Source organism: Boleophthalmus pectinirostris, unplaced genomic scaffold (genome assembly GCF_026225935.1).
Source record: "Boleophthalmus pectinirostris isolate CB_2022bp ecotype Guang Dong unplaced genomic scaffold, ASM2622593v1 HiC_scaffold_16, whole genome shotgun sequence".
Classification (NCBI taxonomy): Eukaryota; Metazoa; Chordata; class Actinopteri; order Gobiiformes; family Gobiidae; genus Boleophthalmus; species Boleophthalmus pectinirostris.
The window spans coordinates 27,269,969-27,296,494 of record NW_026571095.1 but is presented as its reverse complement, the minus strand read 5'-3'; the positions used below and the strand labels follow the sequence as shown (position 1 = coordinate 27,296,494).

General features: G+C 39.7%; 1 protein-coding gene across 1 annotated transcript in view; it reads left to right on the top strand.

Moving 5' to 3' along the window:
* The first annotated feature begins 322 nt into the window (after window positions 1-322).
* The window catches only part of twsg1a (twisted gastrulation BMP signaling modulator 1a), a 35,113-nt gene continuing 8,909 nt past the window's right edge, over window positions 323-26,526 (top strand). Inside the window, exons 1-3 of the mRNA XM_055152194.1 lie at window positions 323-458; window positions 3,811-3,958; window positions 19,140-19,239. Of these exons, the coding sequence (XP_055008169.1) occupies window positions 3,818-3,958; window positions 19,140-19,239 (241 nt within the window). The 5' untranslated portion in view covers window positions 323-458; window positions 3,811-3,817. The remainder of the gene's footprint in view (window positions 459-3,810; window positions 3,959-19,139; window positions 19,240-26,526) is intronic.

The window sequence follows — 26,526 nt, the reverse complement described above, 5'->3', positions numbered from 1 at the left end:
TACTTCAATTAAAATATTACTCAAGTAGGAGTAAAAGTATGCTGATATAAAAGTACTCCGAAAAGCACAATTTCTTCAAAAAGTGACATAAATGTAACTCACCTCTATTTGTGCACTAGAGAACCACAACTTTTACTCAAGATCTACTGTTACTTCATTAAAGTTATTACTGAAGTATTAGCAGCCTGTCAGAAAAGTACAAATTCTTAGTTATTCAAGTTAGTCAAGAAAATGAAACGAGCAGGTCCATAAGAGTAGATCCACCTTCTTTCTTTGGTAAATCCCGGGTCTATCTCTTTAAGGCGCCCGTGCTCCTGCTGCTTTGTGCGCACTACGACGCCCTCTGGCCACAGCAGCCGCCTCGCACTCAACACTCAACCATCCTGGAGATCTCCAAGGACAAAACAAGGCTCATCCGCGGCCAAAAGAAAGGAATTACACTTTTACCGAGCGCGCTGGTAAGTTTTCACAACACTTTTACGCACAAACGCACCGCTTTCGCCCGGGTTACGCACCGGAGTAAAGTTTGGCGCTAGCTTAAAAGACGCAAAGGTGGAAAAAAAAAAAAAGAGCACGTTCTGGAGTTTGGGAGCGAGTGTTCTCTCTCTTCACGTTTTTTTGTGGTTGGTGAAGGGGAAAAAGGAAAAGTTAACCAACGTAACGCGCAAAGAAAAAGCGACAGACAGGGTTTTTACGTGAATTACGCACGGAGGTCGTTTTAAAAGTAGTTTTGGGAATCCTGATGTGTCCAGATGTGAGCGATGTTAGGGCACAATGACTTGGCATTGAATGAAACGTGACGCCTTTTGAAAAGTGCTGTTTACATGTTAAGGCTTGTGCCAGTCAGGTCCTCTGTTGGACTCCCCGTTACTTTTACTTTAAGAGATTTTCATTTTTAAGCATTATGAACGAGCAGGGGCTGTAGTTATTCAAGAAAAGTTTGGCAATTGTTGTGGAATAAGATTTTAAGCAAGATTTTAATTTAACCTTTACAGTGAAGCTGGGAAAAAGTAGTCATTTGTGTTTACTATGTGATAATTGAAGTGAATTTCCATAGTTTTATGCAGTTTTTAAAGATCTTTGTGAGCTTTAAGTCATGTTATAATGTTGTTATCTCTTCAAAATCTTACCTGGAGTTGTGTTTTGTTTCATTCACACATGTTTGAGTCATTCTTTATTATTAGTTTGTCATGTCCAAAGCTCAAAATGCTCTGTTCCCAACTTGTGATGTCATGAAGCAGTAGTTTTCAACAGCTTCCTTTTACCTTTTTAATAGAAATTCCAGGGCTGAAACGATCCAAATGATTCTAGTGAAGGTGTATGGAGTTTAAAAACGCAGTGGAGCACTTCCTTCCTGTATTACCACATGACATCACAAGTTGGATCAGAGTGTTTTCTGTTTGAGAGAAGAACTCAACTTTAATATGCAGGATTTGTGCGTTAAACGTGTGAATGTAACAAAACAAAACTCCAGGTCTGTTTTTGATGAGGAAATATTTGAACATAGATCAGAAATTGTGTAATACGGCCCTTTTAATACTCTGCAATAAGGTTTATTTAATGGACTTGAGTGGATGGTACACAAAGGTGCGTAGAGTATCCAAAACTGTACTCAGGTAAGAGCAATGCTACTTCAAAATAATATAACTTAAAGAGAACTGTCGAGAAACATCTAACATCAGATTTATAATTTGAAGAGAATGTAACTGGAAGAACAAAACCTTAAACATCGCAACAAAACATTGTGATGTCATATTGTCAAAGTTCTCACAATAACATCGTGGAGTATCACAATATATCGATTTACAAGTGTCTTTGCTTAAATTAAGAATTTTGATGCAGCAATAGCTAAAAAAGCAGAGGGAACTACATAGACCATGATCCTTTGCTCTGTTTTGGCGCAAACTACATGAAGAAATAACAGTTCTAAGCACTTTTAAGTCTTTGGATTAAGTCTTGTCAAGGTATTTTAAGAGGAAAAAGTTTTGTTAGTCTCCACAAAATATCGCAATAAATATCATTCCATGAGATGTATATCGTGAAAATATCGTATCGAGAGGTTTGGATATTGTTACATCGCTATTAAAAATCTGGTATTTTCAAAGGATGGACACAAAATTTGCCAAACTAAATTATATCTGAAGGAGCTGCAAGAAACACAAATGTTCAAATCATTTCATATTGTCGACATGAAGCGTTTGTCACTTCAGACTTACTCAGAGTGGAAAGAGGAACTACAACTTTTACTCAAGTAAGAGTACTGTTACTTCAATAAAAATATTACTCAAGCAGGAGTAAAAGTATGCTGATATAAAGGTACTCTGAAAAGTGCAATTGTTTTCCTCTTTTTCTTCAAAGTTCACAATTGTGGGCATCTCTGTAGCCTCTGTGATTTTCTTCACGTAGAATTAAAACTGCACTATGCAACTTTTCTGGACCTGCTTGTTTCCGTAGAGATAAAAATATATATTGAATATTTTTAGTTACAGGTGTTTTAAAAGCTCTAAAATAACCTGAAAAATTTGGATTTTATGTGAGCTGAGTCTCCTCCACCAAAGACTAAAAGTTCAGTTCTCACTACAGACGATGTGTAAGACTATTTAGTTCATATGTTTTCAGACAGTAAAAATTAAAGGGCTATTTTCTTGGACTACATCTGGAGAAAAAACTGGACTACACCTGGTCTACACCTGGTCTACACCTGGTCTACACCTGGTCTACACCTGGACTACACCTGGACTACACCTGGACTACACCTGGAGAAAAACCTGGACTACACCTGGACAACACCTGGTCTACACCTTTACTACACCTGGACTACACCTGGAGAAAAACCTGGACTACACCTGGAGAAAAACCTGGACTACACCTGGAGAAAAACCTGGACTACACCTGGAGAAAAACCTGGACTACACCTGGAGAAAAACCTGGACTACACCTGGAGAAAAACCTGGACTACACCTGGACTACACCTGGAGAAAAACCTGGACTACATCTGGACTACACCTTCAGAAAAACCTGGACTACATCTGGACTACACCTGGACTACACCTGGAGAAAAACCTGGACTACATCTGGACTACACCTGGAGAAAAACCTGGACTACATCTGGACTACACCTGGAGAAAAACCCGGAGAAAAACCCGGACTACATCTGGACTACACCTGGAGAAAAACCTGGACTACATCTGGACTACACCTGGAGAAAAACCTGGACTACATCTGGACTACATCTGGACTACACCTGGAGAAAAACATGGGCTACATCTGGACTACACCTGGAGAAAAACATGGGCTACATCTGAACTACACCTGGTCTACACCTGGAGAAAAACCTGGTCTACATCTGAATTACACCTGGAGAAAAACCTGGACTACATCTGGACTACACCTGGAGAAAAAACTGGACTACACCTGGACTACACCTGGAGAAAAACCTGGACTACACCTGGACTACACCTGGAGAAAAACCTGGAGAAAAACCTAGACTACCGCTGGACTACAGCTGGACTACCGCTGGACTACAGCTGGAGAAAAACCTGGAGAAAAACCTGGAAAAAAATGTGGACTACAGCTGGACTACAGCTGGACTACAGCTGGACTACAGCTGGACTACAGCTGGACTACAGCTGGACTACAGCTGGAGAAAAACCTGGAAAAAAACCTAGACTACACTTGGACTAGAAAAGTTACATAGTGAAGCTTTACTTTGATATCCTAGTTTTGTAGAATCTGTAAAACAACATAACGTGTTTTTATGTATTTAATCGTTGTACTATGTTCTGATTTGTTGTTTTCTTGTGACTGCAGTAGTCCCATGGTCCAGAGGTCCAGGATGCGTCAGCTCTTCGTCCCTCTCTCCGCTGCCCTCCTCCTCCTCTTCCTCTCCGGGTTCAGTCTGACTCACGGCTGCAACAAGGCTCTGTGCGCCAGCGACGTCAGCAAGTGCCTCATCCAGGTGAGAGGAGCTTCATGTGTCACTCATAGATGCTGAGTGTTACAGGACTTAGTGTTGTACGGGAAAAGTGACTTGGATTGAATTCATAGTGTTGGTGGTTTTCAGATTCTGGAAAAACTCTCAAAACTCGGGGTGTAATGGTACATGTAATCGTGCTGAACCACTTGGTGCAGTGCAGGGCTGTGCACGATTGAGTTTGTGCAATTTGTGTGTGTTTCCATTCCTCCACTACATGTGCAGCTACTCGGAGGCTCTGCTCTTTAATATTCACAAGGAAACTCATCCGTGATTGCAGTGACAGTGTTTCCCGCAGCGCTTTATAGTTAGGTCAGCCGGCTTGACAACAATTGCCCCACACTTTGACTACGTCCCTCCGAACCACTTTAGCCTTTACGCCGGCACGCCCCCCGAAAGTAGTTTGTAGCTAAATCTGGCCCAGAGCATATTTTCTTTCTGAGATTGTTTTCTGTGCACCATCCTTGTTTTAATTAAATAGAATAAAAATACAGTTCTGTTTAGTAGAGACTGACAATAGGTTTTATTCACACTTACGTCACAAACCAGGAAGACATTTTGAAACATGCGATGACAACTTCTGACGGGCTCTGTCTGACAAAATCTAAGAAAAATGAGAGAAAATGGCCCAGTTTTCTTCATCTACATGTCATGATAGTGTTCTGTTATGTTCAACTAATCAGCAATTACAACCACACCTCAGTTTTCATAATTACCCCACTGACACACAACTGCGAGCGCACTGGGTACATGCGATTAGAAGAGACGAGGCGCCAAATTCAAGATGATTCCAAGCAGCACATATGTATGCAACCTTCATTTTACCACTGATCACATTTACTTCAGTGGGTTTGATCACAGTCGGTCGGCGAGCCCAGTGTCGGGAACTACCGTACATCGTAAGTTGTAATCGCATGTTTCCAAACGTCTCCCTGGTTTGTGACGTAAGCGTGAATAGAGCCCCGTTCCAGGACTGAAATCATCCAAATGAGAGAATAGCTCAGCCTAAATGTGCAGAGTTTGTTGTGTTAAACATGTGTGAATGAAACAAAACACAACTCCAGGTCTGTTTGTGATGAGGAACATTATAACATAGATCAGAAAATATGGTTTTAATTAAAAATCCTCACACTGTTTTAAAGCTTCCAACGTGAAATTTATTGGCACAGCGTTTCGGAGTACAAGTCCTTCATCAGAGTGCAGTCATCGAAGGACTAGTCCGAAACGTTGCACCAATAAATTTCACTCTGGGAGCTTTAAAACAGTGTGCGGATTTTTAATTATTCCTGTTACTCTGATTTTGTTGGTCCTGCACCTGCACTTGGCTGATGTGCATTCTTTCTTCTTTTAAAAATACAGTTTTCTAATTTTATTTAAGGTTCACCAAAAGTATAATGTGTGGTGAATAGGGGATGTAACAATTATCGAAATATCGTGATATCGTATCGTTAAAAGTCTCACAATAATCATGGGCTGTCACAATATATCGACTCACAAGTTCCTTTGCTTAAATGCATGGTTTTATAGTAGCAACAGCTTATAAACATTGGTAACTACACATATCCCATGATTCATTTCAGCGCAAACAACACGAAGAAGGGTCATTCCACCTTAATTCACCCAAAAAAGCATATATCACAATTTAATTTTTTCACTTTTTTGTGTGGTCCCCGAATTTCAAATTGCATTTACTCAGCAACTTCTGGTCCGATATCAAAAACCAAGGTATCTCTGGAAAGGGAACATAATAAGGAATCCAAATCTGGCATGTCTTAAGATGGGGGTAAGTCAACTTCTAGGTAAATTTGTGTGAAAATAAAAAAGAAAACCCCTCCAGATTTTTTATATGCTGTAGTAGACATGTACATTTTTTTCTATTGGCGTCATTGAGGTCGGGCGTGTCCCTTATTGTCAATTTCAAGGTCAAAATATAGGTCAAAAGGTAATTCATCTCAAAAGTACTCAAATACAAAAATAATATATGGATTCCTTATGATGTCCCCTTTCCAAAGATGACTTGGTTTTTGATATCGGACCAGTAGTTGCTGAGTAAATACAATTTGAAATTCGCTGACCATGCAAAAAAGTGAAAAAATTTAATTGCGAAATTTCAGAAACCATTACTCTAATCGTGCTAAAATTTGAAATTTTGGCTTTTCTGGCTATGATTTATCTCCACACCAAGTTTCAAGTTTCCAAGTTTCCAAGTTTGACAAAGTAGGGCTTAACTCATTGGGTAAACTGAGGTGGACTGACCCAGAAACTTGTTTTTTACTTGAATTCTTGGGATTATAATGAAAATAATTCACACCAAAATCTTGTCAGGGAATTTCAAAAGCAAAAATGTTTATTGTACTGTGAAATGCATATCGTAATTATATCGTACTGAGAGATTTGGATATTGTTACATCTCCAGTGGTGAATTATGTTTTTAATATTGTGCAAATCTTTCATTTCTGTTTGGCGCTTTTCACAGAACAAATATTTGTCAGTCTCGGTTTTGCTCTCATTAAACCCAAGATAATGATCATGTATTAAATTCGCTCTTTGTTGAGTTTTGGAAACTGTCGTAGTTGCGTGTACATATTTCTGAAATCCTTCTGTCGTTAGTCACATTAGTGTTCTGTTCTGGTAAACTGTGCTGATGGAAAAATGAGGATTTGAGAACAAAAATGTGAAATATGTTGACTCTTCACGATAACACTGGACATGTCTTTAGGTACTGTTCTGGGACTGTACCAAGACTGTAACAGGACTAAACCAGGACTAACAACAAGAGCTAAACCAGGACAAAAGCCAAGACTCACTAAACGAGACTAAGGATAAACCAGGACTAACCCAGGGCTTAAGTAGTGTGAACTAAGAACTAAAGGACCAGGGCTACATTAAACCTGTATCTAACCTGGACTAAACTTGGTCTTAACTCGGCCTTAACTCTGTCTTGACTCGGTCTTGACTCGGTCTTGACTCTGTCTTGACTCGGTCTTGACTCGGTCTTGACTCTGTCTTGACTCGGTCTTGACTCGGCCTTAACTCTGTCTTAACTCTGTCTTAACTCTGTCTTAACTCTGTCTTAACTCGGTTTTTGACTCGGTCTTAACTCGGTCTTAACTCGGTCTTAACTCGGACTTAACTCGGACTTAACTCGGCCTTAACTCGGCCTTAAATTGGTCTTAACTTGGTCTCTTCACTTGGTTTAAACTTTGTTTTAACTTGGGCTCAACTTGGCCTCAACTCTGTCTTATCTCTGTCTTAACTCGGTCTTAACTCGGTCTTAACTCGGTCTTAACTCAGCCTTAACTCGGCCTTAACTCAGTCTTAACTTGGCCTTAACACAATTTTAACTCGGTCTGAACTCGGTCTGAACTCAGTCTTAACTTGGTCTTAACTTGGTCTTAACTTGGCCTTAACTTGGCTTTAAACTCGGCCTTAACTTGGTCTTAACTTGGTCTTAACTTGGTCTTAACTTGGTCTTAACTTGGTCTTAACTTGGCCTTAATTGGCCTTAACTTGGCTCAAACTCTGTTCAAACTCGGCCTTAACACGGTTTTAACTTGGTCTTAACTTGGCTCAAACTCGGTCTTAACTCGCTCTTAACTCGGTCTTAATTTGGTCTTAATTTGGTTTAAACTTGGCCTTAACTTTGCCTTAACTCGGCCTTAACATGGTTTTAACTTGGTCTTAACTCTGTCTGAACTCTGTCTGAACTCTGTCTGAACTCGATCTTAACTTGGCATTAACTTGGCTCAAACTCAGTCTTAACTCTCTCTTAACTCGGTCTTAATTTGGTCTTAATTTGGTTTAAACTTGGCTTTAACTCGGCCTTAACTAGGTCTTAACTTGGACCTAAACTTGGTTTTAACTCGGTCTTAACTCTGTCTTAACTTGGCCTTAACCTGGTCTTAACCTGGATTTAACCTTTAACTAGACTAAACTGGACTTAAACTAGACTTAAACTGGACTAAAGCTCAGCTTTCCTTCACAGAGAGTTATTTTAATTGTAGTTTCACATTGTCCCGCCCTGTTGTTTTTTTGTACGGCCCTTCTTTGGGTGAAACCTTTGCCTTCTGGACCTGCTACATTTAACATTTGTTGACTTTCTGGCATCACTTCCTCTTGTCATATTTTCCTTAAGGCTGCAGTGGCTGATGGGAAAAAGGGAGGGCAGTACCTGTGTTTTTAGTGGAAAAAATAGATTTATGAGTGAGCTCCTGTCTGCGCCGCTGCTCTTAACATCCGCACTGACTTTGAGGAGGATTGACCCGCGGTTCAGAGTGTAAAGCATAAGTCTTAGGTTGAATCTGTTCGTGTTGTAACCAGAGCTGCAGGATTAATGGCACTTTGAACGGTTTTAAGACTGTGATTTTTTTTTAAAGTTCTATCATTTCTATCACCAACAACAAAATATCCAGTTTTATTCTGCTTATAAATGTTAATAGTGCAGTTTAGATTTATGTTATTAGGTTCTTTTTTCCAGACCAAGAGTTTGTTTTCATACCTGACAGTTTTGACTTTCTCCGGACGAGGATTCCAGGTGTGTGAGAGTAAAAAAGCCCCTCGTCCCGGTTTCCGTATTTCGATTGTCTCTTTAATCCAGCGGTGTGAAAACAAACTCTCGGTCTGAAAAAAGAATCTAATAACATAAATTATCAGAAGAACAAATGAACCTTGTTGGACTAGTGCAGTTTAGATCTGGACCCTGGGTTGGACTATACCTGGACTACACCTATACAATTCCTGGGCTATACCTGAGCTAACTTGGGCAAGACCTGGGCTAAACTTGGGCTAGACCTGGGCTAAACTTGGACTAGACTGGGCTAAACTTGGACTAGACCTGGGCTAGACTTGGGCTAGACCTGGGCTAAACTTGGACTAGACCTGGGCTAGACTTGGGCTAGACCTGGGCTAAACTTGGACTAGACCTGGGCTAGACTTGGGCTAGACCTGGGCTAGACTTGGGCTAGACCTGGGCTAGACTTGGACTAGACCTGGGCTAAACTTGGGCTAGACTTGGGCTAAACTTGGACTAGACTTGGGCTAAACTTGGACTAGACCTGGGCTAGACTTGGACTAGACCTGGGCTAAACTTGGACTAGACCTGGGCTAAACTTGGACTAGACCTGGGCTAGACTTGGACTAGACCTGGGCTAGACTTGGACTAGACCTGGGCTAAACTTGGACTAGACCTGGACTAGACTTGGACTAGACTCGGATTAGACCTGGACTAAACCTTTACTAAATTTGGACTAAACCTGGACTAAACCTGAACCTGATCTGGGCTAGACTTGGAATAGACTTTAACTAAACCTGAACTTGAATTGAACTAGACCTGGACTAGACCTGGACTAGACCTCTACGTGACTTGGACTAGACTTGGACTAGATTTGAACTAGACTTGGACTAAACCTGGACTTAAATTGGACTAAACCTGGACTAAACCTGGACTAAACTTGGACTAAACTGGACTAAACTGGACTAAACCTGGACTAAACTTGACTAAAACCTGGACTAATTTGGACTAAACCTGGACTAAACCTGGACTAAACCTGGACTAAATTTGGACTAAACCTGGACTAAACTGGACTAAACTGGAGTAAACCTGGACTAAACCTGGCTAAACCTGGACTAACCTGGACTAAAACTGGACTAAACTTGGACTAACCTGGACTAAACCTGGACTAAACCTGGACTAAACTTGGACTAAACTTGGACTAAACTGGGCTAAACCTGGACTAAACCTGGACTAAACCTGGACTAAACCTGGACTAAACCTGGACCTATCTCTATCTATCTCTACTGAACTAAATGTAAATGGCTGTTGTTAATTTGAAAAGTTCCCCTTCATGACATCACAATGTGGAACAGAGCATTTGTCCATTTCCCCAAGTCCATTTTGTGCATTTAGGACCCTTAAACTTCTCTATTTTCACTCAGTTTCTTACAAAAACACCCTGAAATTTGCCTTGGTATTATAACCTCTTAATCTTCATGAATAAGATTTAACGTCGTGCTGCAGAACTCTATGGAGACAAACATCCCCCATTAAAGTTACGTAGTGCAGCTTTAACAGACTCTCAGCCCTCTGCTCCGGTCTGCAGTCGTTCGTCTCCCTGTGTGAAGTTCAGTTCGAGCCCTGAGGTCAGTAACATGAGGAGGAGGCGTCTGGGGAGAGGGAGGGCGCACAGTCACTAGTGAAAGGACAGTGACGAGTTAAACGATGCTGTGGTTTAAGGGTGGAGCTGTTGGGCAGGACTAAAGTTATACAAAGTCCATTTCACATTTTCAATTTCACATTTTGATACTAAGGAATAGACTGATTCTGAGACCTTTTTTTTTAGACAATAGAATGTGAATTTCAAAATAAAGTGCCCATATTTCACTATTTTCTGATTTATAATGTTGTTTCCTCTTCACAAACGGACTTGGAATTGTGTTTTTTGTTTCATTCACACATGTTTAACACACAAATCCTGCATATTTAGACTGAGTTCTTCTTTGTTCCACACTTTGTTCCACCTTTTGATGTTGTGTGTTAATACAGAAAGTGCTCCACTGTGTTTTTAAACTCCATACTCAAGCTCTGCACCCGTGGACCCGATGCAAAACGGTTTGAAAGCTCATTGTGGGCACGGGCGGGTGGGATGATAAACTGCAGTCCCGCAAACTAAATATGAGTGTAAAATAAAATATACAAATGATGAATGTAAGTCTATCGTCCATAATTTGTGCTGGATATTTTATTTGGCATTCATAAAAACATTTTATGCAGCCTAAACTTGTGGACGTGGTCTAATCTTGCGCACATTTTTGACAATTCCTTTCCGCTTCTCATGTTTGATAGAGCTTAAGAAAGAGAACGTCCCCATGTTGCGGGATTTGTGGGCGGGAGCGAAAGAAAATATCGCAGAAACAGGCAGGAGCAGGACTGAAAATTCTGTCCCGTGCAGACCTCTACTTCATACACCATGGATCTATAATAAAAACTGGATAAGTTATTCCGCCTTTGTCCCAACTAATGAGAGATACTCCAGGTACTGCAGCTCCTGGGATCTTGGGCCCAGGAAGAAATCTCCCATAGAATGAATTCCAAAAAAATGCATTGCGCGCATTTTTATGGGAATTCAAACTGCCTGTGTTCAGCTGACAGGGCATCCACAACTTTCACAAAGGTCAGATTTTGTTGAACTCTTTTCTAGTTTCACAAGATAAACTTTAAAAAAATGTTAAATCCTCAAAGCGTAAAGTGACCAGATTTCCAAAATCAAAAACTGGGACACTCTCGGTTTGTGGTGGTTGGTAATAATGAAACTGTGAAACAATTGTGCAATTAAGGAAAATTGTTCTGCATTTAGCCTGTTCACGACAAACATGTGAGTCAGTATAGTCACATTTTTTTGTGTTTTTGTCATTTTTAAGCAGCTTTCTGTGTTTTACCTAAACAAGTGACAATTTATGCCTCTCTTTGCTGTTGGCAGGGATGAAATTGGTCAAAAATAGAGACACATGGGACATTTGTTTTGTATAAATGACAATGGTTTTGGATAAATCTGCTCGGACAGGGGACACAGAGCTCAAAACTGGGACTGTCCTGGGTAAATATGAACGTCTGGTCACCCGATCAAAGTGCCTAAAAGTTGGCTTTGTAAGACTTGGTCTAGCCCCACTTTGAGTCCGCATTAGCAGCTCTCGTTCTGATTGGTCCAAACGCTCCACGCTATGCACATTACAGATATCACATGGGTGGGAGGTGCAAACGCGTATTGAAATAAATGCAGAAGAGAAAATTATCATTTTATTTTAATTTAATTAATTAATTTATTTATTTATTTTATATATATTATTATTATTAGTAGTAGTATTAATATTATATTTTATTTATTATTATTATTATTATTATTATTATTTTTTTTTTTTTATAGTTCTATAGTCACACCTTCACTAGAATCATGTTGATGACTTCAGCTCTGGAATTTCCAACCTCTTCTGAACTAAATGTAAAAGGAGCTGTTAACTTGAAAACTACCACTTCATGACATCACAAGGAGCAACAGAGCATTTTGAGCTTTGCAGATGTAGACAGATGAATAATAAAGAATTACTCAAACACATGTGAATGAAACAAAACACAACTCTGAGTCTGTTTTTGACGAGGTAACAACATTATAACATGGCAAAATTTGCAGAATATAGTACCTTTAAAACTAAAATTGCAAACATTTTCACAACCACAAACATTTTTCCTCAAAATTGTGCAGCCATATGTCATGACTACATCATGACACTCACCTCCTCTTGTCTCCTCTCTCCTCTTTCACATGTAAACACCGAAATGATAAAGGAGCAGGAGTCACCATAGAGGCTCCTACAAACCACACATTCACGAAAATCACCGTCGCGTTCGAGGGCTCGCCTCAAACTCGGAATAATTATGACCCAAAGCCTGCTATTAAACTGAGCTGTGACTCCGCTACGGGAAAATGACCATGTAGCTGTATATAAACTGGTACTGCTGACTCACATGCCAAATCAGGAAGGGCATGGTAGCAACAGGAAGTATTTTGTGAGGAATTTTCAAATAAATGTTAAAATTTGAGGATTATTTTGTGAGCAAGTATGTACCTTTTTTATAAAGAATTAACATATTTTCCAGGCTATTAGGAGCTCTCAATTATAAGGCGCGCTGTCATTAAATAGTCTATTTTATTTTTTTTTCACAAATAAACCGCAGTGGACTTTAAACGAAACACAACAGTTGGATGGGTCAGTGGGACTTTGTTTGGCGCGTTCACGGCGACTCTGGGCTTTGTTCAGTTGTGGCGTGTAGGGAGGGTGCTGTCTGGGACCAAAGGATTGTCGGCGTGTTCGCAGTTACTCAGTTGTTCAGTTGTGTCTAGATGTGGCACGTTGCACTCGCCTTTTCAGTTTGTTCCTCCGTTCCGTTCCTTGTCGGCGTGGAGTGATGAGTGTGTCTGTGGGTGTTTGTCGCTGCTCGGTCGCTGTCTGCTCCGTGTGTGTTTGCGTGCGCTGCGGCTGGTGCGGCTTTGTAGTTTACTGAAGTCGTGCTGGGACACTCGAGTGGATTCGTGTATGGGTTTGTGGATTGTGGCGTGTGCAGTTGTTTTTTGATGGGGTTGGAGGCTTAAGAGCGCTCCCTATAGTCCGGAAAATAAGGTAGAATGTCCCAGTGGTTAATAATGGACCTCCCACTTCTTGTTTCCATTGAATCGTGCAGGTAATGTACTATCTCCAGAAAGTTACATGCTCTTTAAAGCAACCAATACAATACAAGGCCACAGTGGAAGAGGAGGAGCTTTAAATTGTATCTTTAAAGGACCAGTGTTACATCAAATTGACTCCTGTGAGCATTAAGCCATGTTATAATGCTGTTACTTCCTCAAAAACATACCTGCAGTTGTGTTTTGTTTCGTTCATACATGCTTGGGTAATCCTTTATTATTAATCTGTCAACATCTCCAAAGCTCAAAATACTCTGTTCCACCTTGTCATGTCATGACGCACTAGTTTTCAAGCAAACTGCTATACCTGTTTTTTACCTTTTGGTCAGTAGAGATTGGCAATTCCAGGACTGAAATTATCCAAATGATTCTAGTGAAAGTGGACGGAGTTTAAAAACACTGTGGAGCACTTTCTGTATATGACATCACGAGGTGGAACAGAGTGTTTTCAGTCTGAGAGTTTGTGTGTTAAACATGTGTGAATGAAACAAAACACAACTCCAGGTCTGTTTGTGATGAGGAATGGGGTGTACAAAAATATCGAAATATCAACATGTCGTATCGTTTAATGTGATGATACAGTATCGACATCATGGGCTGCTGTATCGATATATCGCCAAGAGTATTTTTTGGTCTATTTTACTAAATTATTTTGTTACAGCGCTACAGTTTTATTGCTTTTTTAGTGAAAGGAAACTCGTTTATGTGGCACATTTGACATTTTTACTGTTTTTACGAGTAAAATGTTTGTGTTTCATATGAACTTTGGACAAGAAGTGGTTTAATAAAGATTTGTATTATCACAGCCATGATTTAGCCTTTATTTTTTATTGAACTGTATTGAATCAATTTGAAATACAGCTCTGGAAAAAATAAGGACACCACTGCAAAATGATCAGTGTCTCTGACTTTGAAAGAGCCAATATGAGCTCAGAGGCACAGCCATGTTTATCAAATAGAAAATCAGAACAAACATTATGAAATTTTGTATATGTGTTAAAGGGGTGGAGCTCTGGAACAACTGTACAGAAAACTTAAAATTGTGCACCAGTCTCTTTCACTTTATAAAGAAGTTTAAATGTTTAACTCTGGACAGATACATGAAATATGATACTTAGTTTGTGCTGTAGTACTTTGTTGTTCTGTTACTGATTAGTTTGTTTCCTCCTGCTGTATTTATGAAGATGAACTGGTGTCAAGATGACGCTTCGACAAAGGAAAAAAGGGTAAAGGCATAATAAGCTTAAGCTTCAGCCTACACCTTTTCGGTCTGTGTGTGTTAAATATGACTGTCTAATGTCAAAATATACCTGTGACCGAAATAAATAGATAAATAAAAATAAATAATACAATTTTACTATTTATAGGTATGTGTTTGAGTAAAAGGAAAATTTTTATTTCATTCTATAAACTACTGACAACATTTCTCCCAAATTTCAACTAAAAATATTGTTATTTAGAGCATGTATTTGCAGAAAATGACAAATGGTCAAAATAACAAAAAAGATGCAATGTTTTCAGACCTAAAATAATGCAAAGAAAACAAGGTCATATTGATTTTAAAACAACACAATACTAATGTTTTAACTTAGGAATAGTTTAGAAGTCAATATTTGGTGGAATAACCCCGATGACCGTCCATCTTCCTCTTGATCACGTTCCAGAGGTTTTCGTGTCTGGTAGATTGGGTTGGACATGAGAGGGTCTTGATCTGGTCGTCCTTCATCCACACCTCGATTGACCAAGTTGTGTGGCTCTGGCTCAAGCTCTGTCCTGTTGGGAAAAAGAAACAGTCCTAAGAGTTGGGGAACATTGTCAGAGCAGAAGGAAGCAAGGTCTCTTATTTTTTTTCAGAGCTGTATATCGTATCGAATCGAAAGTGCACAGTATCGAGGTATGTATAGTATCGGCAACTTCTAAATGATACCCTGCACAAATGACGAGACAAAATTATAACATAGATCAGAAAATAGCGTAATATGGGCCCTTTTAATTTACTCTATCATGTTTATTTAAATGTTTTTACTGTTATTCTATCTAGGTTTGGGAGTGGACAGAGGAGCAGACAAAGTGCAGGGGAGGGAGTGGGCGTCCATCTTGTCTGGTCAGGTGCAGCCTCCTCCCGTCTCTGGGTTCACTTCAGCCTGACCTCCACGTGAGGAATGTTCCCTCTCGTCTCTCCACCGTCTCACCCGCCTCTTTCTACAATCACTCGCTTTTTGAGCACTTATTAGCGGTTAAAAAAAGAAGACGAAGAATATCAGGAATGCAACGGGAAAGTACTTGGATTGAAAACGGTATCATAGCTTTAGTTTGGAAACATTTTGAAAATTTTTAAAGGACCCATATTAGACTTTCTGATCTATGTTATAATGTTGTTTCCTCATCACAAACAGACATGGAGTTGTGTTTTGTTTCATTCACACATGTTTTTTTTTCTTGAAAAGGACAGGAGGGGGGGACTGTCCCTCCTTTATGTCGCGTGGACAGTTCCCCCCCCCCTAAAACCTAAGACATAGTCCCTCCAGCGTGTCCTAGGTCTTCCCCGGGGCCTCCTCTCGGTGGGACATGCCCCGAACACTTCCCGGGGAAAGCACCCTGGGGAGTTGTTCTGGATATGTACGTTGTCTGGGCTGTCCATTAAACCAGACCTAAAACAGGGTCTAAAAACAGGGTCTAAAAACAGGGTCCAAAGTAGGTCCAAAGCAGGTCCAAAGCAGGTTTAAAACAGGGTCTAAAAACAGGGTCTAAAACAGGGTCTAAAGCAAGGTCTAACACTGGTCTAACACTGGTCTAACACTGGTCTAACGCAGGTCTAACACTGGTCTAACACTGGTCTAAAGCAGGTCTAAAGCAGGTCTAAAGCAGGTCTAAAGCAGGTCTAAAGTAGGTCTAAAGCAGGTCTAAAACAGAGTCTAAAACAGGACCTAAAATACGTCTAAAACTGTTCTGAAACAGGGTCTAAATCAGGGTCTAAAACAGGGTCTAAAGCAAGGTCTAACACTGGCCTAACACTGGCCTAACACTGGCCTAACACTGGCCTAACACTGGCCTAACACTGGCCTAACACTGGCCTAACACTGGCCTAACACTGGTCTAACACTGGCCTAACACTGGTCTAACACTGGTCTAACACTGGTCTAACACTGGTCTAACACTGGTCTAAAACAGAGTCTAAAACAGGACCTAAAATACGTCTAAAACTGTTCTGAAACAGGGTCTAAACAGGGTCTAAAACAGGGTCTAAAACAGGGTCTAAAACAGTGTCTAACACTTTTCTAAAGCAGGTCTAAAACAGGATCTAAAACAGGGTCTAAAACAGGGCCTAAAATACATCTAAAACTGTTCTGAAACAGAGTCTAAACAGGGTCTAAAACAGTGTCTAACACTGGTCTCACACTGGTCTAAAGTAGGTCTAAAGCAGGTCTAAAACAAGGTCTAAAACACAGTCTAAAACAGAGTCTAAACAGGTCTAAAAGCAGGACTAAAACCTTGTCTAAAATAGGACTAAAACAGGATTTAGCCAGGACTTAATCATGCCACTTGGGCCTTGTACCCCCCTCCAACCCCCTCCAGTCCGTGATATATTTTCTGATATAAACTTGGTCCATGGCGCAAAAAAGGTTGGGGACCTCTGTAATGTAGGATCTTTGTCAGTCCTTTGGCTCTTGAGTTCAGGATTGTAGAAGTAGAGTGTGTATATTTTCCATGTCAGTGTCTCGGCTCCAGAGTAAACCGTGGCAGGCTAAAGTTAGAGCTTAAAGTCAGGTCCTCTTGTTTTCATTGGCAGGAGACAGCTGTGGTCTGTTTATCAGGTCTGGGCTCTTTGAGGAGGCTCTTTAAAGTCCTCACAGAAATGTTTTGATCCACACTTCAGATCTTATATATACATATGGAGTCATTAGTTTAATCCATAAGTCTTGCCAATAGGTTGCGTTTACGTTCGACAATTTGACGATGTTGTAATGTGAAATGGAGGGCAGAGGCCTATAGACATATCCAAATTCTTTGATCCACTAATACTGGACCTTATCATTATTTGTTTGAGACTGGCTCCGCAAACTTCCCATATTAAAGGAACAGTCCAATCCACTTTATTTCTATAGCACATTTTATAAACAAACAACTTCCAAAGTGCTGCACAAATACATAGTAATAACAATAAGAATATAATCATAAAATAAACGCTCAGATTTAATCATACTAATTTTAATACAATAAAACCAGTCAAATAAAATAAGAGCAAAACCATAGAATAGCAATAATGAAATAAAACCATCCATCTACTTTCTTCCACTTATCCCTTGCTGGGTCATTGGTGCACCAGTCTAAGCAGGGAATCCCCGACTTCCCTCTCCCCAGACACATCCTCCAGCTCCTCTAGGGGGACCCCAAGGCGTTCCCAGGCCAGCCCAGAGAAATAGTCCCTCCAGTGTGTCCTGGGTCTTCCCCGGGGCCTCCTTCAGGTGGGACATTCCCGGAACACGTCCCGAGGGAAGCTCCCAGGAGGCATCCGGAACAGTTGCCCGAGCCACCTCAACGGCTCCTCTCGACATGGAGGAGCAGCGGCTCTACTCCGAGCTCCTCCCGTGTGACTGAGCTCTGCACCCTATCTCTAAGGGAGCGCCCAGCCACCCTGCGGAGGAAACTCTTTTCGAGCGCTTGTATCTGCAAACTCGTCCTTTCAGTCATTAAGAGCTCAGGAACGTAGATTGACTGGTAAATCGAGAGCTTTGCCTTTCGACTCAGCTCCCTCTTCACCACAATGGTCCGATACAGCGACCACATCACTGCCAACGCTGCACCGATCCACCTGTCAATCTCACGCTGTGAAAAGCAGCTGGGATGAGGATCAGCTCCTCCAAGTCTGAGGCCGTGGTTCTCGACCGGAAAATGGTGTCTTGCCCTCTCTGGGTGGGTGGAGAGTCCTTGCCTCAAGTGGAGGAGTTCAATAAAACCAATAAATTATAAATAAATAAAAGACACAGAGGACAGCTGCACACCACTCCACATTGCTCTTTCAAAATCTAACACACACTCTTGGACTGCTGCTTCACTGGGCAATAGTTCCTTTATTGCTTTAAACACAACTTTATAGTCACACTTTCTCATACTGGACATGTAGACAAAACAGAATGGTACTTGCTTCACGGTACGTCCGCTTTTGATGAAGGAGTGAACCATGGATCTATTAAAATAACTGGAGGGTGTTGCTCCTTGTAGCTGCCTCCAGGTGACGTAGTGACACTCACTGGAACTTCAGCGGAAAAAAGTCAGTAAAAAAAAATCCTACTCAGAACATAGATCCTGGCACTAGATTCGCTCCTGTAACCGTGACCATCGCGAGCCTCATTTGAGCGACGCTGAACTCTGTGGGTGACATCACACTCGCTTAATCCAGTTCTTTTTACAGTCTATGTGCGCTGTCCATCATACAATTTTTTTAGAAAGTCAGAAGGAATGTTGTCACTGCCTGGTTGCGTTTTTTAGTTTGTATCTCAGTACATGGACAGGTGGCTCATGTTAAAGCTCAGAACCTCCTGAATTCACTCACTGAGCTGCACTAGCGCTGATAAATGTTTTTAATCATCTTGAGAACAAAACATCAAATTATAATTAAAGTAAATGGGACATAATGGACAATGGTTTTATAAGTAAGAAGAAAAGCTGCCTCATATGTGGGACACAGATAAGTCAAGTTTGTGAAATTTAAAGTGAAAATCTACAGTTCCTTTTTAAAGTTACGGTTTAAAGTCATTTTAAAATCTGAAGCGACTGTACAAAAATCATTAGAGTTGAGTATATTTATAGTGCCAGCAAGGATGTTGAAGAGTTCGTGTTTGATGTGGATAAGCCCAGTATTTAGCGGCATTAACCATAAACCATAATGTGCATTCTCGTGTGTTGACTGTGTGGGTGTTGTGTTCCAGGAGCTGTGCCAGTGCCGTCCCTCCGATGGAAACTGTTCCTGTTGCAAAGAGTGCATGTTGTGTCTGGGGCACCTGTGGGAGGAGTGCTGCGACTGTGTGGGTGAGTCTCTAATCAGCGCCGACTCTCTTTTCACTTATCTCAATCAATAATCCGACTCTACCAGTCACAACATGAACAGAACAGTATACAACGTTATCTGAATGTGTCAGTTCAATCTACAAATCTTCAAAATAAGTCCCTATTTACCCGGGACAGTCCCAGTTTTGAGCCCTGTCTTCCCTGTCCCAGTAGATTTGTACAAAACCACTAATTTGTCCCAGTTTTATACAAGAATGTCCCAGGTGCAGAGGTGGGGACTTAGATGTGAGTCAAACTTGGTTCACTATTTTTAGGACTTGCGACTTGACTTGATAAAATGGATAAAGAATTAGGACTTGACTTGGACTTGGGGACTTGAGAAGACTTGAGAAGCACTTTTAAATCTGAATTCTTTCTATTCTGACTGTAATGATTCACACCAAGATCTAGTCAAGACATTTAAAAACGAAAACTTAACTAAATTCATTCTTAAAACTCTTACATACTATATAAATATACAAAGATTTTTTTAAGTATAATTTATCTTAAAAGTCATGTAAATTGCAAAAAATCTAAGCTATATTTGGTACTGTGGTTTAAAGACTTAAAATGACTTGAAGCTCAAAACAGACGACTTGGACTTCACTTGGATTTATGGGACTTGAGACTCGACTTCGACTTGCCTGTATTTGACTTGGGACTTGACTCGGACTTGAGGTCAAAGACTTGAAGATTTGAGAAGCACTTTTAAATCTGAATTATTTCTTTTCTGACTGTAATGATTCACACCAAGATCTTGTCAAGACATTTAAAAAGGAAAACTTAACTAAATTAATTTGTACAACTCTTATATACTCTATAAATACTCATATACAAATATACAATGATTTTTTTTTTTTTAAGCACAATTTATCTTAGAAGTCATATAAATTGCAAAAATCTGTGATATATTTGGCACTTTGGTTTAAAGACTTGAAATGACTTGAAGCTCAAAGCAGATGACTTGGACTTGACTTGGGCTTATGGACCAGTGACTCGAGACTCGACTTGGACTTGCCTGTATTTGACTTGGGACTTGACTCAGACTTGAGGTCAAAGACTTGAGACTTACTTGAGACTTACTTGAGACTTACTTGAGACTTTCAAAACAATGACTTGGTCCCACCTCTGCCTCTGTGTCCCTATTTTTGACCAATTTGATCCCTGCCAACAGTTAAAAATGCATAAATTGTCTTTTCTTTGGGTAAAATACAGAAAAGCTGCTTGATCAAAACACAAAGAAAATGTGACTATACTGACTCACATTAGTGCCGAGTGCAGAACAATTTTCCTTAATTATACACTCGTTTCACAATTTTATTATTACCAACCACCACAAACTGAGAGTGTCCCAGTTTTTTATTTTGAAAATCTGGTCACCCTATTACAGGGCCCATATTCCTCTATTTTTTTAAAATCTATTTTATAATGTTTCCTCATCGCAAACAGACCTGGAGTTGTGTTTTGTTTCATTCACACAGGCAGGATTCCAACTCTTTTTCACTGACAAAACTTCAAAACTTTTCCATGACTTTTTCATGACATAAAGTGAATTTTCCATGAATTTACCACACCCTGCATGTGTAGAACTGATACTTTTAGGGCTAAATATGAAATGTTAACCCTTTCCACTCACCTTATGGATGGTTATTGTAGTTTTTTAACATTCAAAATACTGTCAGTGCATTTATTGTCGTATCTTTGTCTCTACGTTCAGAAATAATCATAATAGCCTATTGATAACTTAACAGAACGCTGTAGTTGCGTGAAAGAGAAACTAAAACTCCATAACTTTTCCAGGCCTGGAAAATGACATTATCAAGTTCCATGACTTTTCCATGACCGTGGGAAACCTGCACAAACCCTGTATATTTAACCTGAGTTCTTTAAGTCAGAAAACACACAATACAGGAAGAGTTCTACTGTGTTTTTAAATGCATTCACTAAAATAATTTTCATAATTTCTGCCCTGGAATTTCCAATATCTGCTTATCTGCTGCAAAAGGTAAAATGTACCTGTTAACTTGAAGTACTACTACTCCTTCATGACATCACAAGGTGGAACAGACCATTTTGAGCTTTGGAAATGTAGACAGACTAATAATGTAGGATTACTCAAACACATGTAAATGAAACAAAACTTAAATCCAGGTTTGTGTTTTTGAGGAGGTAACCAAACAACGTGGCTCAAAGCTCACAAGAGTCAGTGTTTTATAATTTACGACCTTTAAATGTCCCACTCAGAGAAGCGAGCGGCTGTTGTGAATAACGTCATCGTGGCCTAATGCAGTCTAATGCAGCGTGTTTGTGATTCATGAGTGTGAGCGACATGAGGCAGACACAGATCCAACAGAGCGGACGAGCTTTTAACCTCTGCTGTGTAAATGACAGGAACAGGGAAGTGCACTCACAACTATGAAGATAAGTTACAGCACAGACTCAGGAGTGTTGGGGAAGCTCGGGCTCTTTTTATGGACGTATGTGGGTGAATTCTGATGCCTTATCTTTTTTAAATGGTGGCTGTAGTGTCCATTTATTTTTTGATACATAAAAAGAAGAAAATATCGCAATTTTTCTTCTTTATAATAAACTTTAAACAGCAGCTACAGATTGAGTCTGATCTGGTTTGGTGAAGTGTTGTCAAGATACATGATTTCGATACAAAGGCATAAACTTGATGCTCAATACTGATTCTGATTCTAAGATGATAATAAAAAACATGATTTATTCAGACAACAGAATGTGATTTTCAAGATTAAATTCTAGTACTTTCTTTTGTATTACCATGCGGTCTTATATCTATGTAATCCCTCAGTGATCCAGTGCAAAAAAACAGCTAAAATTTATAGATAGATTTTATTTTATTTATTTATTTATTTCATTCATAAAGCATAAAAAGACATCGACAGTGTCACAACATCAAACACACAAGAAATGAATGAAAAGGAGCAGAAAGAAGATAAAATCTCATGTTATCTGCCCCCCTTTCCTTTTTCAAGACAAAACATCAACACCGATCGTCACTAAGCATTCCATATTAGTTCAGGCACAATTACTCATCAATTGCAAACAGTAAATCTTCATTATTATACACAACTTAGTTTTCTTTTTCATACAGACACAGTGCAATCGATTTTATATGTTTTTTAAATGTCATCATTGTACTTGATTCTTTTATTTCTTTGTCAAGACTATTCCATAAGTGAACTCCTTTCACAGCGACACTTCGCTCCATAACCTTGGTTCTGAATCTGGGTTTTTTAAACATGTAGGTTCCTTTTAAATTGTAGTGGCTTGTTCTCATCTCAAACAGTTTTTGAATATTTAAGTGTTTAGTAGCCAGGCTGGTGCCACTTAGTGCCTACACTCAGTTTCATTTCTCTCCAGTGACTAGGTCAGGAATCAGAACACACTAGACGGTTTGCAAAAACCTCGGAAGACCGCACACCGACCAATCAGACAAGAGCTGTGAAGCCATGACGTCAAACTCCCTGTCCCTTTTGTGGTACAGCACAACAGTAAACAAAGCGGTCGAGATGGATGTAGACGAAGACAGACATTCTGTGTTGGCAACGATTCCCGAGATCGAGGATTTAAAGCTGGAACAAAGAGTTGTTTGGTGAATTTTATCAAGGGGAAAGACGTTATTACCCTTCTTCCTACGAGATTTGGCGCATTACAAATGTCACGACCAAATAGCAGCAATTGGTTAAATAAAAAAAGCACCCACCTACCGTCGAGCAAACAAATCCTAATGCTGCGAGGTCAGACGGTTTCCACAAAGAGAAACTGACTGATGAATCAGGCTAAGTGTTTATATCTTCTATCAGAAAATGACTTAAAAGTTGTGAAATTCTTTGATATTCTCTCTGATAACATATTTTTACTTGACAAGTTGTCTTAAAATAAACTACCTCTAGACTAGAATTAAGCATCTCTGAACTAGTAAGTAGATAATAAATCTGAAAACAAGATGAATAACCTGATATAAATTTTAAATCTTGGCCAGATCAGAGAAATTTTCAGTGGTTCAGGCTCCGTAGTCCATGGGCGTGTACTAGTCTTTGTGCTCTTATACTTGTTCTGATGTGAGGGCATATTAAATCCAGATGGTACAATATGGTTTTTGTTTGGTAGGTTTTAAACTTTCTGAAATGTGTATTGTCATAAGAAAATGTGTAACCCAACAGACAAAGGTATAAAGGAAATTTGTGAACGTTTGTGTTTATTTTTTCAGTCCAACTTCATACTCTGTATTTCCAGCCGGAAACAAGCAGGACCTAAACATGAACTTTAACCCTGGAGTGTAAATCCAAAACAACCGGATTTCAGAGAAGACCCAGTCTAGTCCTGGTCCAGTCCTGGTCTAGACCTGGTCTTGGTCTGGTCCAGTCTAGGTCTGTATGCAGCCCTGGTCTAGTCCTGGTGTAGGTCTAGTCTTGATTTAGGACTGATCAAGGTCTGGTCTGGTCTAGGTCTGGTGTAGTCCTGGTTAAGGTCTGGTATAGTCCTAGTCTAGTCCTGGTGTAGTCTTTTTGTAGTCTTTATCTAGTCCTGGTCTGGTCTTGGTATAGTCCTAGATTAGGTCTGGTGTAGGTCTGGGCTAGGTTTGGTGTTGTCTTGGTGTAGTCTGGGTCTAGGTCTGGTGTAGTCCTGGACTAGGTCTGGTGTAGGCCTGGTGTAGGCCTGCTGGACCAGCCCTGGACTAGGTCTGGTGTAGTCCTGGTCTAGGTCTGGTGTAGTCCTGGTCTAGGTCTGGTGTAGTCCTGGTCTAGGTCTGGTGTAGTCCTGGTCTAGGTCTGGTGTAGTCCTGGTCTAGGTCTGGTGTAGTTCTGGTCTGGTCTAGGGTCTAGGTCTGGTCTTGGTCTGGTCTTGGTCTAAGTCTGGTCTAGGTCTGGTGTAGTCCTGGTCTTGGTCTGGTGTAGTCCTGGTCTTGGTCTGGTCTAGTCCCAGTCCAATCTCAGTAGAGTTCTGGGCTACTATCAGTCAAATCCTGTTCTAGTCCTGGTCTAGTCCCGGTCTTGTCCTGTTTCCAATGATCCGTAAATGTGTGAGTTTAACTCTGAGGTGAAGGCGGCGGCTGCTGCACAGATGTGGAGACTTCCTGCACATGCAAACAGGAACATGGGATTAGACACAAACACAAATACAATTCTAAACAAAAGAAGATGATTTTGTCAGTGAACAACGTCCACAAACAAGAACAAGACAATTATATAAATGAGAATCGAACGGATAAAACAGAATGGTCAGGCTTAACTAACTAAACAAAAATTCTTGGACAGTATATTTATTTTCAGGCAGTTGTTCAAAAGTGTCAAAACTAGAACCGCACACACATATTTGACATTTGTTTAAAATTGTGCAATATAGATTAATTGTTTAAGGTCCCATATTAACGCGAAATTGACTCTTGTGAGTTTTAAACCATGTTATAATGATGTTACTTCTTCAAAAACAGACCTGGAGTTTTGTTTTGTTTCATTCACACATGTTTGAGAAATCTTTTATTTATATTTTTTTATTTATGTTTAGTGCTCTGTTCCACCTTGGGTCCATGTACCATTTGTTCTTTTGAATTTCAATTAAGAACAAATAACAATAAAATGGGAAAACAGATTGACACTAAAATCGAATAATGAAACAATAAACAAAAAACACATTTTGACCTCTTTTTCCAGTATTTAATTTAAAATTTATTTCAAATCAACACTAATCAAAAAACAGTCTCTGTGTCTATTTTAATTTTGATATTTTATTCTCTCTGGTTTATTTGCCCCGGAAGTTCTGCTGCTAGAAGAATTTACCTGAAACATCATTGTGATTTTGTGGACAAATATGTCTGTTCTTTTATAATGACGCATTTACTTTCGTGTCCAAAAGTCATTGTTGAACTCCATGATGAGAAACAAGAAGCAGTGATAAATTCTCCTTTGTTCAGTTGACACCAGAGAACTATAATAAAAATAGTTTTTATTAACAATCCTTTTTTTGATGCTGCAACAGAACTTCAGAACTTAAAACAGGCACCGAGACAGTTTTTTAACTGGTATTACTTGAAGTAAACTTTGAGCTCTATTTCCAATATTTAATTTAAACAGTTTTTTTGTTTGATACCAAAATGGAATAATTATAACAATAAATAATAATATATATAAAGGTGAAAAAAACAGAGGCACTCAGAAGATACAAAATAATTAAGCCTTTAATACCAAATGGCAGATAAAGTTAAAAGCCCTTCACTGAAGAGGACCGAAAGAACAATTCTGCAAAATTTTTGTATTTCCAAGTAGCACTCCTGCCCCCAATGTTTTGCATAATAATATATACATTTTTTATTGTCATTAAAATATTTATCTCTATTTTTTTTTTTATTTAAAGTGTTCCATCCTTAGTTACAGTTATTCAGATTTTTATTTATTTTTTAATTAATACTTCAAAACTCAAGATGCAAACAGAGACACCACACAAAATCACCTCAAAACACAATAATTGCACAAAAAAATAAACAAAAAAACAAACAAAAACACATTCACGTACAAAGGGAATAATTCAGAGTAACAAATCAAAATCATTCAAAAAAGACACAAGAAACCTGACCTCTTTTATTCAATTAGGTTCAGTGAGCTAAAATAACGTTTCAGGTTATTCTTCAACTGCGTTATTTTTGGTGTTTTTCATTCTTAATTGAAATTCAAAAGAACGAATGGCACACGGACCCACCTTGTGACGTCATGAAGTGGTTAACGGCGACCTTTCAGCTTTCTCGTTTAGTAGAGATTGACTCTTCCAAAAGCGAAAGTATCCAAACGATTCTATTGAAAGCGTGTGTAAGTTTAAAAACACAACGGAGCCCTTCCTGTATTACCACGTGACATCACGAGGTGGAACGGCGTGTTTTCAGTCTGAGAGACGAGCTCAGACTAAATACGCAGGGTTTGTGTGTTAAACATGTGTGAACGAAACAAAACAAACAACTCTGGGGAGGTTTGCGGTGAGGAAACATTATAACATAGATCAGAACATGGCGTGATGGGCCCCTTAAGACCTGAAGCCGGGTCCCAGAGTCTTGTACGATGCTCGCCCAACGCTCCCGACGAGTTTAAGGAGCTAAAAGTTGGGTCAAATTCAGAAAACGCGTCTTTACGGGGACAAATCGCACAACGTTTCGACTTTATATCATATGTTCTCAGGTCTTACAAAACATCACCTCATTGTTTGTGCTGCCCAGAGCCACAATCCAGTCCAGATGTGCGCATTGAAAAGTTT